General features: G+C 41.6%; 1 protein-coding gene and 1 long non-coding RNA gene across 3 annotated transcripts in view; one reads left to right on the forward strand and one right to left on the reverse strand.

Annotated features, from left to right (window-relative positions):
- Positions 1-13,740, forward strand: part of SLC16A10 (solute carrier family 16 member 10) — a 114,426-nt gene extending 100,686 nt beyond the window's left edge. Inside the window, exons 4-6 of one of the 2 annotated variants that reach the window (XM_011282525.4) lie at positions 1,928-2,071; positions 10,069-10,297; positions 13,085-13,740. In XM_011282525.4, the coding sequence (XP_011280827.2) occupies positions 1,928-2,071; positions 10,069-10,297; positions 13,085-13,317 (606 nt within the window). In that variant the 3' untranslated portion in view covers positions 13,318-13,740. The remainder of the gene's footprint in view (positions 1-1,927; positions 2,072-10,068; positions 10,298-13,084) is intronic. The other variant, XM_045057920.1, reaches the window with a different exon arrangement.
- The window catches only part of LOC109499837, a 59,879-nt gene that overhangs the window by 17,359 nt on the left and 28,573 nt on the right, over positions 1-13,947 (reverse strand). The window contains exons 3-6 of the long non-coding RNA XR_006598168.1: positions 8,688-8,762; positions 8,332-8,557; positions 1,892-2,045; positions 1,474-1,537 (exon numbers count right to left, since the gene is read on the reverse strand). This is a non-coding gene — a long non-coding RNA (uncharacterized LOC109499837). The remainder of the gene's footprint in view (positions 1-1,473; positions 1,538-1,891; positions 2,046-8,331; positions 8,558-8,687; positions 8,763-13,947) is intronic.

Here is a 13,947-nt window from a genome sequence, read left to right on the forward strand (position 1 = left end):
TTCCGAGCAGTGTGGAAATAGAGAAGTTAGGGAGGAGAGTTACCAGTTTGGGAAGGGAAAAGACAGAGTGATGGTGTTGGCATATCCAAGTGGGCCTAAAAATGTGAAATGGAAGTCTCTTAAGAAGACGTCATCCCTACAGGCTACTAGGAACACTTGGGAATCAATGGGCCATTGAGTTTGCTGGGTAATTTGCTTTGCAGGCTTCTAGAATTCAGGCCAAAGTTTGGTATAGGGAACGGCAAGTCTGATTGTTTGAAACAACTGTTGGGGTTAGTTAAAACATCTCTGCGATTGCAGAGAAAACAGTGGGAGTAGAGACATGCTTTTTTTTCCTTGTGAGCACAGATAAATGATCATTGAGAAAAGGGATAAGATAAGATGAGATCCCTAAGATAGGGATGGAACTTGGGGGCTGTGGGAGCAAAGCTTATGTTAGTGGGTGCTGAGTTGCTGTGTATTTTTCTTTCACCCAGTATAACAACTGCCTGGCCACACTTCCTTTTAAAACATAGGTTGTTGTTTTACAGTCATTAAGTACACTGCAAATAGAGGGAAAAGGTCCTTGAAAAAAGATAGGCTAAAATTGGGTGCCTGGTGCCTGGGTGGCTCAGTCATTTAACCAACTGATTCTTTTTTTTTTTTTTTTTTTTTTAATGTTTATTTATTTTTGAGAGAGACAGAGACAGAAAGAGGGAGACACAGAATCCAAAGCAGGCTCCAGGCTCTGAGCTGACAGCACAGAGCCTGATGTGGGGCTTGCACTCACGAAGCGTGAGATCATGACCTGAGCTGAAGTCGGACACTTAACTGAGCCACCCAGGTCAGGTGCCCCAACCAACTGATTCTTGATTTCAGCCCAGGTCATGATCACATGGTCGGTCGGTTGGTCATGACATCAAGCCCTGCGTCGAGTTCTGCATTGAGCATGGAGCCTGCCTGGAATTGTCTCTCTCCCTCCCTCACTGCCCCTCCCCTGCTCGCACGTACACTCTCTCAAAATAAATAAACTTTAAAAGAAGGCTAAAATTAAAATTTTCAGTTATAAATAAGGTCTGAGGATCTAATTACATTGTTGATTATAGTTGGCAACAGGGTATTGTATAATTTAAATTTGCAAGAGAATAGAAAGTGTTCTCACCCCCCTCCCCCCAAAAAGGTAAATACGTTAGGTGATAGATGTGTTAACTAATTTGATGGGCGGGGGATCTTTTTTACAATGGATATGTGTATCAGTGATAGGTTGTATATTTTAAATACTTGAGGTACTGTTGCTATCTCCATTTTACAGACAAGACAACTGAGGACCTAGAGGTTAAGAAATTACTCAAGGTCACAAGGCTGATAAGGGATGGAACCAAGACTTGAACCCATGCAGTCTAAGAGGCTTTTCTCTTAACCGCTGTGTTAAACTGTGTATCTGCCTGTTCTGATGTCGCACAGATAGGCAAATTCACAGGTAGGGAACCTTACTTCTGCTTTATCCTGGAAGCTCCACTCCAGCTGTTTCAGGAGTGTCAGTTTGGTTCAGGTCCTCCTACAAGAGATAAAACTGTCTTAAATAGCCTGTAAGGAGAACAGATAATTGGGTCCTGGGGTGACCTTGAGAGGAGAAGGCCATATGGTGTGTTCAAAGTATGTTCTCTTCCTTTAGCTAATGGCTCAAGGTTAACTTATAAAATGTACATTCGTCATTTTTTTGAAATAGGACCTCTCCTAACAATTCTTCTTTTGTGCAAGCTAAATCATGTTAGCTTTGTCTTCGTATGTTCTGACGAACAATTATCACAGAAGAAATTGTATAAATATTTGGAATTGGAAGGGGGTGAGAATCCATAACATTGTGGAGACACAAAGGCATTTTGTGTCAAAACTTGTCAGTTTTTCCTACCGCATTTAGTGTTGCTTCTTTCTTGATGGTCCACAGATGAAATATGTGAATGAAAGATTTCAAGACGGAAAAAATAAAGAGGTGGTTCTCATGTGCATTGGCATCACTTCAGGAGTCGGACGGCTGCTCTTTGGCCGGATCGCAGATTATATGCCTGGTGTGAAGAAGGTTTATCTTCAGGTACTTTCTTAAGCTGCTTTTCCCCCAGCAGAATTATCTTTGTCACCTCATGTCTCATTACACGTATGTATGTGTTTGCTTAAATTCTTCCGTAAAAATTACAAATGTTTTCTAGAACCTAACTTCTACCAGCAGTTTTTTAAGGCCAAACTCAGTTATGAATTTTGGGTTTTCAACATGAGAAATTGGCGATCACACAACAAGCTTACTTGTTTTGTCACGGCACTCCACCGAATCAAGATGGTTTTTGCCCACTGCTTTTTCTAAGAAGAATGTTTTATTTCTGGCACAGTTCTCATCGTCATGTGCCTTTTGCACCACCTTGTGAAATTCAGGGGCCTGTTTCTTTTGAACTTTTTTACTGCAGATTGCCTCCTGGGTGTTGAGGGCTGTGCACTACGCAAATGCTAATTCCAAGCTCACACGGACACTCACTTGACAAGCACTTAAATGACTCCTCCGTGCCAGACACTGTGCTAAATGCTGCGGATGAAGCATGAAACATGGTCTGTGCCCTCAGTTAGTCGCTAATGGTCTCATGGGGAGACAGTGTTGCAGCAAAGTGGAATAATGGCTATGCTAGATGGGTGCTAGAAACATAGGCACCGACTATCTGAATCACTAGTGAGGCTCTGAGCAGGCTTCCTGGGCTGGTGTGGTATTAAGAGGTGAGTGGCGGTCAGAAAGAGAAGGAAGATAGAGAAGTGTGTTCCAAGCAGAGGAAACCACATGGGCAAAGAGGTGGAGGTGTGACATAGTATATTATGTCTGCGAAACTGAGTGTTTGAATGGAATAAAGGGAGAGCAATAAACTGACTGGCTGGGGGGGGGAGGGGGGTGAGGAGAGGCAGGAGCCGGGTTAGGAGAAGGATGACACTATCCTGAAATCTACCAGGAGCCACTAGAGGGTTTTAACTGAGGGAGTGACATGACAGGAGTTGTATTTTATTAAGCTTAATGCAGTGGCTGTGAAGGGTGGATGACGTGGGAGGGCAGGAGCTCAGGCAGTCACAAAAGGCTACATGTTGTGCAGCTGTGTTTTGGTGGAGTGGCCAGAATAGGCAGTGCCACAGAGACAGAGTGGATTCCTGGTGGCCCGGGGCTGGCAGGGGCGGGCTGTGGGGAGTAACTGCTACAGGCTATGGGGGTTCTTCCTGGGGTGATATATTCCAAGGTTAGGCAGTAGTGATAGTTGTACAACTTTGTAAATTCAGTAAAACGTACTGAATTATTTACTTTAAATGGGTGAATTTTATGGTATGTGAATTTATCTCTATCAAGCTGTTATTAAAAACAACAACAACAACAACAACAACAACAGAGTGGAAGCAGGGGTACTAGCTGGAGACCACTGAAGCAGTCTAGGCAGGAGGAACCAAGGCAGAAACACTGGAATCAAACAGCAGTAAAATAGGGATATGGGAGTAAGAGTTTGATGGAGCCACCAAAGCTGGGTCTGAGATTTGTGGCTCCGGTAACAGAATGGATGGTTGTGCTATTGCGTTTAAGATGAGTCATTTCAGTAAATCGGAGTAAGATGTGGAGTTCACTTTTGCCATGTTAAATTTTTGGTGCTCATGGGAGAGCCATGTTGCATCTGGAGCTCCTGAGAGAGCCCGAGGGACCTGTGGGACTTCGGCATTCGTGGGCCGTATGGGTAAGCGGAGGACGAGGGGTGTGCATGAAGACTGAAGGGAGTGGCCAGCTTAGTGGGAAAGAAGCAGGGCACAGAGTGTTTCAGGGACAGCAGTGGTCAGCAGTGTCGGTAGCTAGTGACAGGGCAAGCACGTTAAAGGCTAAAAGGTTTTCATTGCATTTAGCAACAGAGTTTCAGTGGCATGGCAGGTGCTAAAGACTGATCATGATTAGCTGAAAAAATGGAAACGTAGACTACTTTGCCCAAAAGCTTGGCTGTGGGAGGAGAGTGAAGGGGAGCCCGGGGAAGGGCGCAATTTGGGATTGGGGAATTGAGCGTGCCAGCTCACTGTATAGATGGGAGGCAGTATTTGAGCTGGGCTTTGAAGTAGAGCTGGGATTTAGGTGCAGGAAAATGATTGGAAAAGGCATTCATTACAGATAAAGAAGCTTCCATTAGATGATTTGAAATCACCCAGCCGCCATTTATTGAGTACTTCCATGTGCCAGACAATGAACTAAGTGCCCCACATGCAATCTCCCTTGTTCCTTGCACCAGCCCTAAGAGGAAAGTATCGTTGTTATTTCCACTCAGAGGTACAAACCCTAAGGAACAGAGGCTGACTCACTGTGGGTGTCTGTGTGGAGGTCCCGGCAGCCAGCTGCAGAAAGGAGTCTGGTCACATAGCAGAAGGGAGAGTAGACAGCTGGTAGAGTGCTACTTTTACAAGTATTTACTGTATTATGATCGTTCCCCCTTTTTTTAGGACCTAACTGTGGGTATTCTTGTGGAACATTTGGTTTTGTTCTCAAGTGTCAAGAGAACCCTCTAATGGACATTCGATGCATTACAGACTTAAAAATCCTTATTTTGAGAAAGAGAGCACACAAGCAGGGAGGGGAGGGGCAAAGAGAGAGAGGGAGAGAGAGAGAATCCTAAGTAGGCTCTACGCTGTCAGTGCAGCCACCCAGGCGCCCCTGTATTACAGACTTTCAGCTTCCTTTCATTCATGCAAAGGATTGTGTCTACTGTGCTCCAGCCTAGACCTTGGTGGGGTGATACAAACAAGACACACGTGGTCCCTGAGTTCCTGGAGCAATACTGGAGGCAGGAAAAATGAAGAACTCAGGAAGACAGGGAGAGTGACAAGGGAAGAAGTTGGAAAGCTAGGAGGGGCCAGATTATACAGGGCCTTGAAAGTCAAATTGAAGAGATTTTGCTTTAAGTGTTGTGGGTCTTTGTTGGAGAATGAAGTGGTCTGATTTCACATTTTAAGTCACTGTGGTTGTTCTGTCTCTGGAGGATAGATTACTGGGGTGGAAGCAGTAATCCATTCTCCACAGCAGCATATGCTGAGTCACGAGTGACATGACTGCATTTCAGAGAGCCTGTGAAGGAGAAAAAAGGCCTTCAGTGTGTCCTGTGTGTCCTGTGGCTGCTGGGAGTGCGCTCCTCCTGTGAACACAGTGGCACAGGGGCCAACACAGGCCTTGCCCGTGTGGCTACTGGACTCACTCCTTTGTATTACTCCCCTCCTCTGTCTCTCCTTTTTCCTGGCTTCCCTGCCCACCTGCCAACCATTCGGTGTGGCTTTTGATTCTTGGCTGTTCTCTGCTGTTGCCAGCTCCAGCTCTGTTTGCTTCCTCCTCTTTCTCTTTCCCTCAATGGCTGGCTGCCTTTTGGCCTAGCCTTTAAAAGTTGGAATGCTCCCACTCCTTACCTTGCTGTCGTTGGTGGTGCAGACATGCCCACTGCCTGCTTTTGTCTGTTATAGCCCAACTCCTCCCTGTCTCCTAGCAGCTGGGCACAGATCACACCTCACAGCCTCCCACATGGTCTAATTTCTGGTCACAGGCATCTTGGGTTTGGGAGCTGCGCAGCAGAAAAGCACACAGGCTCGAGTTCAGCCCAGTCCTTGCACCAGCCGTGTTCAGAACTGGCAGAGGGCTGTGGTAAGGATTCATGGTGACAACTTATGCAAAGTGCCAGCCCAGAGTGGAGGATTAATGCATCCTTCCTTTTATTGTGTGGTTGGCGAGGGGCAGACAGGGGGAGAATCCCAAGCAGGCTCCAAGCTGCCAGCACAGAGCCCAATGCAGGGCTCGAACTCACGAAACTGTGAGATCATGACCTGAGCCAAAATCAAGAGTCAGATGCTTAACCAACTAAGCAACCCAGGCGTCCCCTTTTTATTTCATCAAATACTGAAGCAAATCCTGATTTGGAACAGATCTTAAGAAAGGAGACTTTGGTTATCCTGAACTAGAGATCTTTGCTTATAGATCACTTAGCTTATAGATACTCACATTTTGCTTAAGAGTTCTGAATTTAAACTCTATCAAGGTCCTGGTTTCCAGGTATTTTCAGCTAACATTTTGTTTTTTAAGTTTATTATTTCTTTTGAGAGAGAGGGACAGAGAGAGAGCACGAGGCGGGGGGGGGGGGGGGGGGAGGAACAGAGAGAGAGGGAGAGAGAGAGAATCCACACTGTCAGCACAGAGCCCAATGTGGGGCTCAGACTCATGAACTGTGAGGTCATGACCTGAGCTGAAATCAAGAGTCAGACACTTAACTGAGCCACCCAGGCGCCCCCAGCCTAACAGTTTTAAATGCTGAAGAGATGACTGACTTGCATTATATGGAATTATAATGGTGAAAGGCTTTCTGCTCTGGGTTCCTAGCCAGAGGCCCTGAAAGTCTGGAAACTTTATATTGAATAAATTTGTAGGAGCAACACTTGAACCTAACTCTGGCCAGCTTTATGTCTGCCTCTGAAAATGCCTCCTGCTTATTCAGGTGCAGCTCATTTTTCCTCTTGAGCTATGCTTAGATTCCTGAGCAGAACTTAAACTGACATTTCTCCAAGAATGTTCTCTTTGTGATAGAAATAGGGAAGGGTAATATAAAAAAAAAAAACAATTTTTTTTTGTTCTTAAAGTATGTAAACTAACTCAAGCAAGGGGTTATTCTTCTAAAGCCTATAATATTATGACAGAAGGTATTTCCTTGGACGGTTTTAAGAAAACAAAAGCAAGAAATACATCTCAACAGTCAATGCCTTATTAAATTAAATGTCATTGCCAGAGATTAGAGGAGAATTAGGAGCCTCTGAATACCTTATTTAAATCTAACCAGAGTTGCTGTGTTTGAGGAGAGGAAAACAGACTGTAGTAATACTAAATGTATTCATCTTTCAAAATGGGGCATCTACAAATCAGTATTTGATGTATGGATCAATATATTTTTTAACAGGTTTAATTTATTTAGCAATCTCTACACCTAACATGGGGCTCAAACTCACGACCCTGAGATCAAGAGTTGCACGCTCTTCTGACTGGGCCAGGCAGGTACCCCTGGATCAGTACTTATTTGGGGAAGTGATGAAGTACGGAACCTCTCATATGAACAGTTTGCAAGCTATTTTCTGAGAAATGCTAAGGAATAAATGTGTAAATTTCTGTGAACTCCATTCTTAAAGAAAAACCGAGAAATTTTACTTTTAAATAAGAATTTCTATTTAAGTTATTAAAATTTAACAGTTTCAAATAATAACTAACAATTACTGCCAAGTAATTAAAAAAGAAGATAATATAGTTTGGATTGAGGAGAACTTGTAGTCAGGTAAAGTATTAAGAAATGATATGGTTCAAATATATAGTAATAAATTCGAAACTCTTAAGTGAATGATTTTTTACAAAACTAACCAAAGAACAAAAATTGCAAGGGGCCAACGATATATAGAAAAATCAGGATAACCACCGAAAGTAAAGCACCTGGGTCTCATGTTACATAAGTTTGTCCAAGAAAAACATTCATTTACTGAGCACAGTTGACTTTGTGCCAAGTAGTATGCTAGGGTTTCACTAATTCACTCTGGTTCTCTTATCTTGGAAGAGATTTGTACTAAACAAAATAGTAAAAGAATAGGAAACATTCAAAGAAAAGAATATTCTTGAAAGCTAACACATAGCATAGTTACAGTGGCATGGTTGTGAATGTTTGGTCTGTGGCAATGTGGCCCCACAGTGTCCTGAAGTTTTATTGTAGATCCTCTGGAGTTTGTGATAATAGAGATAAGTTTCTAAGATTCAAATGACTTTCCATGTTTATCTCCTTTTATGTTTTGCAGGTAGAGTTAAAAAATGTATATACAATTAAGACTATTTAAAGTATGGTTATTTTATCAATAACTCCTGAAATCTTTACCTACTTATGAATTTCAACCCACTTTCTACATTTTGATTTATTTTTAGATCTGTTTGTATAGATGGGAAGCATCAGGAAGCCTTTTTACTGGCTCAAGGTCACAGAATGCTGGAACCTGGTCTTGTTCCTCTGGGCCTTTAGTTCTTTCCAACCTATCAGGCTGCAAGCCCAATAATATCCATGCAAGAAATTCTGTATGTGGTTTCATTGAAGTTGGGGTAGAGACGAAGATGTTTAAGTAGAAAATAAAAAATCAGGAGAATGGGAGATTGTGTTCTTTGGGAAATGTGAGTGCCAGGCTTATTTTTCAACAACCAACTCGGAGTCTTATACTAATCATTATACCATAAAGCCATGTTTTAACCATGAAGAAAAGTTTTCAGTTGCATGGTGTGATGGTGTGGAAAAGAGATCTAACCTGGAGTTTGAAACTTTTTTCAAGAGCATGTTTCTTATTGTGGGGTCAGTGGACCACTTGTATTAAAGTCATCTGGAGAGCTTGGCCAGACTGCTATTCCTGTATCCCTTCACTCAGTCTGCAGCTTCAGGAACTCCTCAGGTAATCCTGATGTGTACTAGGTTGTGAGGGGCTGCCCTGAGGTGAGCTACCGAGCTTGGTACGCTGTAGGTGTGCCTAGTGGGTCCTAGGAAAAACAGAATAGGCAAAGATGGTGATTCAGATGGCTGCTTCATGGTCTTTCCCTTCCCCCCCACCCCCCTGTCATTGAAGGGTATCCTCTAGGAACAGTAGTTCCTTCTGCTCTCTACTACTACCTGTGTAGACCAAGGGTTCCAGGATGGGCACGTTTGGGCGCATTACTGACCCTCTTCCAGAATCACTATCTGCATCTGTAAAATGGGCACAATATTAGTATCCACTTCATAAAGTGGTTAGGAGATTATTAAAGTGCCTAGAACAGTGCCTGGCATTTAATAAACAATAAATGATAGCTGCTATTATATGCATATTTTTCAAAAGCTTGATGCATTTTGAAACATTTTTTCTGCTGCCTAGTGAATTGTCCAGTTTTAATTCATTCTTTGCCTAAAGAAAGTTATTGAATTGTTTGCTTCTTTTTTTGTATTCACCATACTTGGAGTATGCAACTATGGCAACATCTAGAACACTTGATGTGCACTTGTTTCCCATGTTCATCTCCCCACAGCCCAAGGGTAGGGATCAGGTATTATTCACATAGCACACAGCACAGAGCTACCAAATGGCAGGCAAAATTAAGTGTTCGGTTCTATTAACTACTCTAACGTTAAAATGAAAGTATTCCATGGCTCAAAGTATTTCCAAACCTTAACTCTGGAGGCTTAAATAGGATATACCTATGCTGTATCACCAGAAAACAGTGTTTGAAAGTATCATTGGTTAATCTTATTGATTTACACTATCAAGTAAAATAGGATTAGAAAATTTACTTCTTCAATGTTATAGCAGAATAATTTGTTTTTCATTGCATGTTATACATATTTCTATGACCGTCAGAATTTAATTAGAATTTGAATAATCAAAATTCAGTACATATTTGTATAATACCTATCAAATCATAGTTACTTATTTTAATCTCTCACTTGGTCTGAATATCTGGAATATGTCTGGAATATTGGCAGGCAATGTATTCTAAATTATTTAAATATCTGAACCTTACATCATTGCAATCCCCGAATTGGAAGCTTTGTGATCTGATCTGATCTTGCTGGCATATTTTCCTTTTGCAAAGGACTAACACCAGTAGAGTATATATAATTTCAAAATCAGATGTTTGATGAATGCATTTGAGCCAATACTCAAAGAACAGATATTTATTGAGCGCTGACCAGGTGCAAGATTCTTAAACCTTAGAATATCTAGTCCAAAGAGGACTTGTACAGATTCTGACCTCAAAGAACTTACAGGCTGGAGGGGAACGTAAATATGTAAAAATACTTACTTTATTCTTAATGGAAATTTTAAGAAAGTGCTAGGGGAACTTAGGGGAGATGATTATGGGGATTGATTACATAAAATCAAGGTGAATTGGGCCAGGGAGGCAACTCTTCCAGGGAGGAGTCAGTTAATATTCCTAGGCATGCATGTTGCTCAGTATATTGCAACATATACTTTTCCTGAGAGCAGAGTTGACATTGTGGTGGTGTCTTATTCTAGGTACTCTCCTTTTTCTTCATTGGTCTGATGTCCATGATGATTCCTCTGTGTGGTGTCTTTGGGGCCCTCATTGCTGTCTGTCTCATCATGGGTCTCTTCGATGGATGCTTCATTTCCATTATGGCCCCCATTGCCTTTGAGTTAGTTGGTGCCCAGGATGTTTCTCAAGCAATTGGATTTCTACTTGGATTCATGTCTATACCCATGACTGTGGGCCCACCTATTGCAGGTAAATGTAATGGTTCTCCAGTAATTATATATAAAATATATTATGATTTATTGGTTGGTGGTCTTTTGCTTTTGTATGTGCCTTATTGATAACATTTTTAATAAGACCAGCTGTAAATGGCATGTTGAAAAAGTTTGCTGAGGAGTCTCTCTTATCCTTATTGATAATCTGACACACTCAGTAAAATGTGTAATTGCAATCTTCTGGGCTTTAAGCTTTTACAATTCCTGTATTTCACTTAGTATGTGTTTTGGAGAAATGGGAACATAGTTTCTTTAAAAAAAGAGGTGAAGATTCTAAAAGATTTCTAAATATGTATGCTTTGGGCAAGGGATCGTATCCCCCCTAGAAATAATTAATGAAAAATACCATTTAGTGCAAACAACTCAAATGTCCATCAATGGATGAATGGACAAACAAAATGCGGTGCAGCCATACAATGGGATATTATTCGGCCATAAAAAGGAAGGAAGTATTGTACCAATACATGCTACCAGGTGATGAACCTTGAGAACATTATGCTAAGTGAAAGAAGCACAAATACAAAAGGTCACATACTGTATGATTTTATTGATATGAAATATCCAGAATAGGCAAATCCACAGAGGCAGAGAGCAGATTGGTGGTTTCCAGGGGCTGGAGGGAAGAGGGAGTAGGGAATAACTGCTTAACGGGTATGGCATTTCCTTCTGGTGTGATAAAAATATCTGGGGACTAGATAGAGGTGGCGGTTATACAACACTGTGAATGTGGTAAGTGCCACAGAAATGGTTAATTTATGTTATGATGCATTTCACCTTTAGAAATCTTCTCAATAGCATAAAATTGTCTCATGTTCAATATCACTGGGGTGCCAGTGAATTATTAGAATTTGATAAAATTAGGATAAAATTCAAATGTATTTATTATTGTTGGTGTTTGGCATGTAAGGGGCTCAGAGAAAGTTCATTCTCGTGTCCAGAATCGCACATATCTAGCAACTTTTCCCGCTGGGAACCTAGTCACGAATCAAGCACACAGAGTCACTAAAGGTCAAAGTCTCCCTGTAGGAGGAGAACCCTCCAGCCCTTCTTCCCCTGCCTGCAGGTAATAGACTATTCACACTATTTTTACACCTTACAAACGTAGATTTCTAGGGTTTCCAAGTCAAAAGCAGATAATAAGCAGCACTTTGGTAGGAATGGTGTTTGCAACTAGAAATAACTGATAACAGACCAAGAATAAGGAGATAACTGGAAACTTCCTAAGTTGGCAGAACAGCACCCAGCAACTGGCAGCAGAAAGCTCTTGACTCCTCAGGAGCTTCTGACGGATCATAGTATTACAGTCCAAACATGATGACTGGTGTTCATAAGGAAGGAAAGGGTCAGTATATAAGGAATATTCTGACTCAGAAGATAAGAAAATTGTAGATTTAGATACATTGTATATTTTATGTTTCTATCTAGAATAAATGCACACTTCATGTGTCGGTACTTGACAGATTCTCAGCTGTTTATTTAGAAAAGTCAGATACTTATACGGTTTGTTCCCTGGACATTTCTGATAACTTAGGTCTTATGGTAAAAAGTTACAAAAGTTTAAAAACACTAAGATAGGGGCACCTGGGTGACTCATTTGCTTAAGTGTCCGACTCTTGGTTTTGGCTTGGGTCATGGTCTCGCAGTTTGTGGGTTCAAGCCCCACTGGGTTCTGCACTGACACTGAGGAGCCTGCTTGGGATTCTCTCTCTCTGCTCCTCCCCTGTGCGCGCGTGCGCGCTCTATCTCTCTCGAAAATAAATAAATGTTAAAAAAAAAAAAACACTAGGATAACTTATAAAATCTGGATTTTGTGGGGTGTCTGGCTGGCTCAGTTGGTAGAGTATGTGACTCTTGATCTTGGGGTTATAAGTTCGGGCCCCATGTTGGGTGTAAAGGTTACTTAAAAAATAAAATCTTAAAAAAATTTTTTTTAATGTTTTTATTTATTTTTGAGAGAGAGAGACAGAGCACATGTGGGGGAGGAGTAGAGAGAGAGGGAGGCAGAATCTGAAGCAGGCTCCAGGCTCTAAGCTGTCAGCACAGAGCCCGACGGGGGGCTGGAACTAACGAACTACGAGATCATGACTTGAGCTGAAGTCAGACATTTTACCAACTGAGCCACCAGGCACCCCAAGAATAAAATCTTTTTAAAAAAACCTGGATTTTGTTAGAGAAATTAGAAATAAGGAGTATTCAAAATAACCATTTTTAGAAGCAGAGCCCAAGGATCTATTAAAGTGCAAACATATATTCTTATGTTTTACTCCCACGTGCTGATAAATGTATGTAACAGTCTAACTTTTTCATCCTCTTAGGTCTATAATTTTTGTTACGATTTCGGATCATAATTTTAAATATAGTTTCATGTTATTTCATAAACAAATAGGCCTAAGAAAGATGTGAAATGTAGACGTTGTAAGGACCATTACACCAAAGGTCAGAATACCCCAAATGGCCTTTGAATGGTTTCGAGAAAGCCAAAGCTTGGTTGCAAATATTTTTTTCCATGTAATAACTTGGTATGAAAACCCATAGGCTTGTAGTCTGTGACGAGATTAAAGATCTAAGATCTTTTCCTTCCTCCTATCAGGAAAGGTTTTTACCTCAGACCCATTTCCTAGGCAATGTCTGATATTTGAGATGGTTGAACTAGTCCTGCTGAGATGAAGTTGTTAGCTTGGTAGGAGGCCATCAGTGTGATTGATCCGAGACCCCTAAAAGCCACACTTGGTTCTCTCTTGGTGACAGTTTTTTCCCTTCCCAGGGTTACTTCGTGACAAGCTGGGCTCCTACGATGTGGCATTCTACCTCGCTGGAATTCCTCCCCTTATTGGAGGTGCTGTCCTTTGTTTTATCCCATGGATCCACAGTAAGAAGCAAAGAGAGATTGGTAAAACCACTGGAGGAGAAAAGATGGAGAAAATGTTGGAGAACCAGAACTCTCTGCTGTCAAGCTCACCTGGAATCTTTAAGAAAGAATCTGACTCTGTTATTTAATGTCTTATATACCTCCACCAGACTGGACTTGCTTTCGGAAGTTTAAGCAAGTTTCCCTTTTATATGAATTGCAAATTTCCTATTTTTTTAATTACATCTTAAGAATAGCACAATAATTGGGAAATAGAACCCTTATTACTACAAGAACCATTTCTGCCACAGAATAGCTAGCTGTTTGATATTTCCATGAGTTTGGGGGCAGAGACTATGGTATATGAAAACATGTCTGGAAGTCAAATATTAAGAGAATTGAAGCTATTCCAAAGCAACTTTGGAAACTGTGAATGCTAATAAGCTTACACAAATATTTAAAAATACCTCGGGGCGCCTGGGTGGCTCAGTTGTTTGAGCGTCCGACTTCGTTCGGCTCAGGTCGTGTTCTTGCTGTTCGTGGGTTCAAGCCCCGCATCACGCTCTGTGCTGACAGCTCGGAGCCTGGAGCCTGCTTCGGATTCTGTGTCTCCCTCTCTCTGCCCCTTCCCTGCTTGCTCTCTCTCTCTCTCTCTCTCTCTCACAAAAATAAATAAATGTTTTTAAAAAAAAATTAAAAAAAAATACCTCACGCTACACTGAAAGGGTTGCAATTTGGTTAGGACTGGAAATAACGTTTATCGTCTCACATGGTGTTTT

The sequence above is a fragment of the Felis catus genome, chromosome B2 (assembly GCF_018350175.1).
Source record: "Felis catus isolate Fca126 chromosome B2, F.catus_Fca126_mat1.0, whole genome shotgun sequence".
NCBI classification, from domain to species: domain Eukaryota; kingdom Metazoa; phylum Chordata; class Mammalia; order Carnivora; family Felidae; genus Felis; species Felis catus.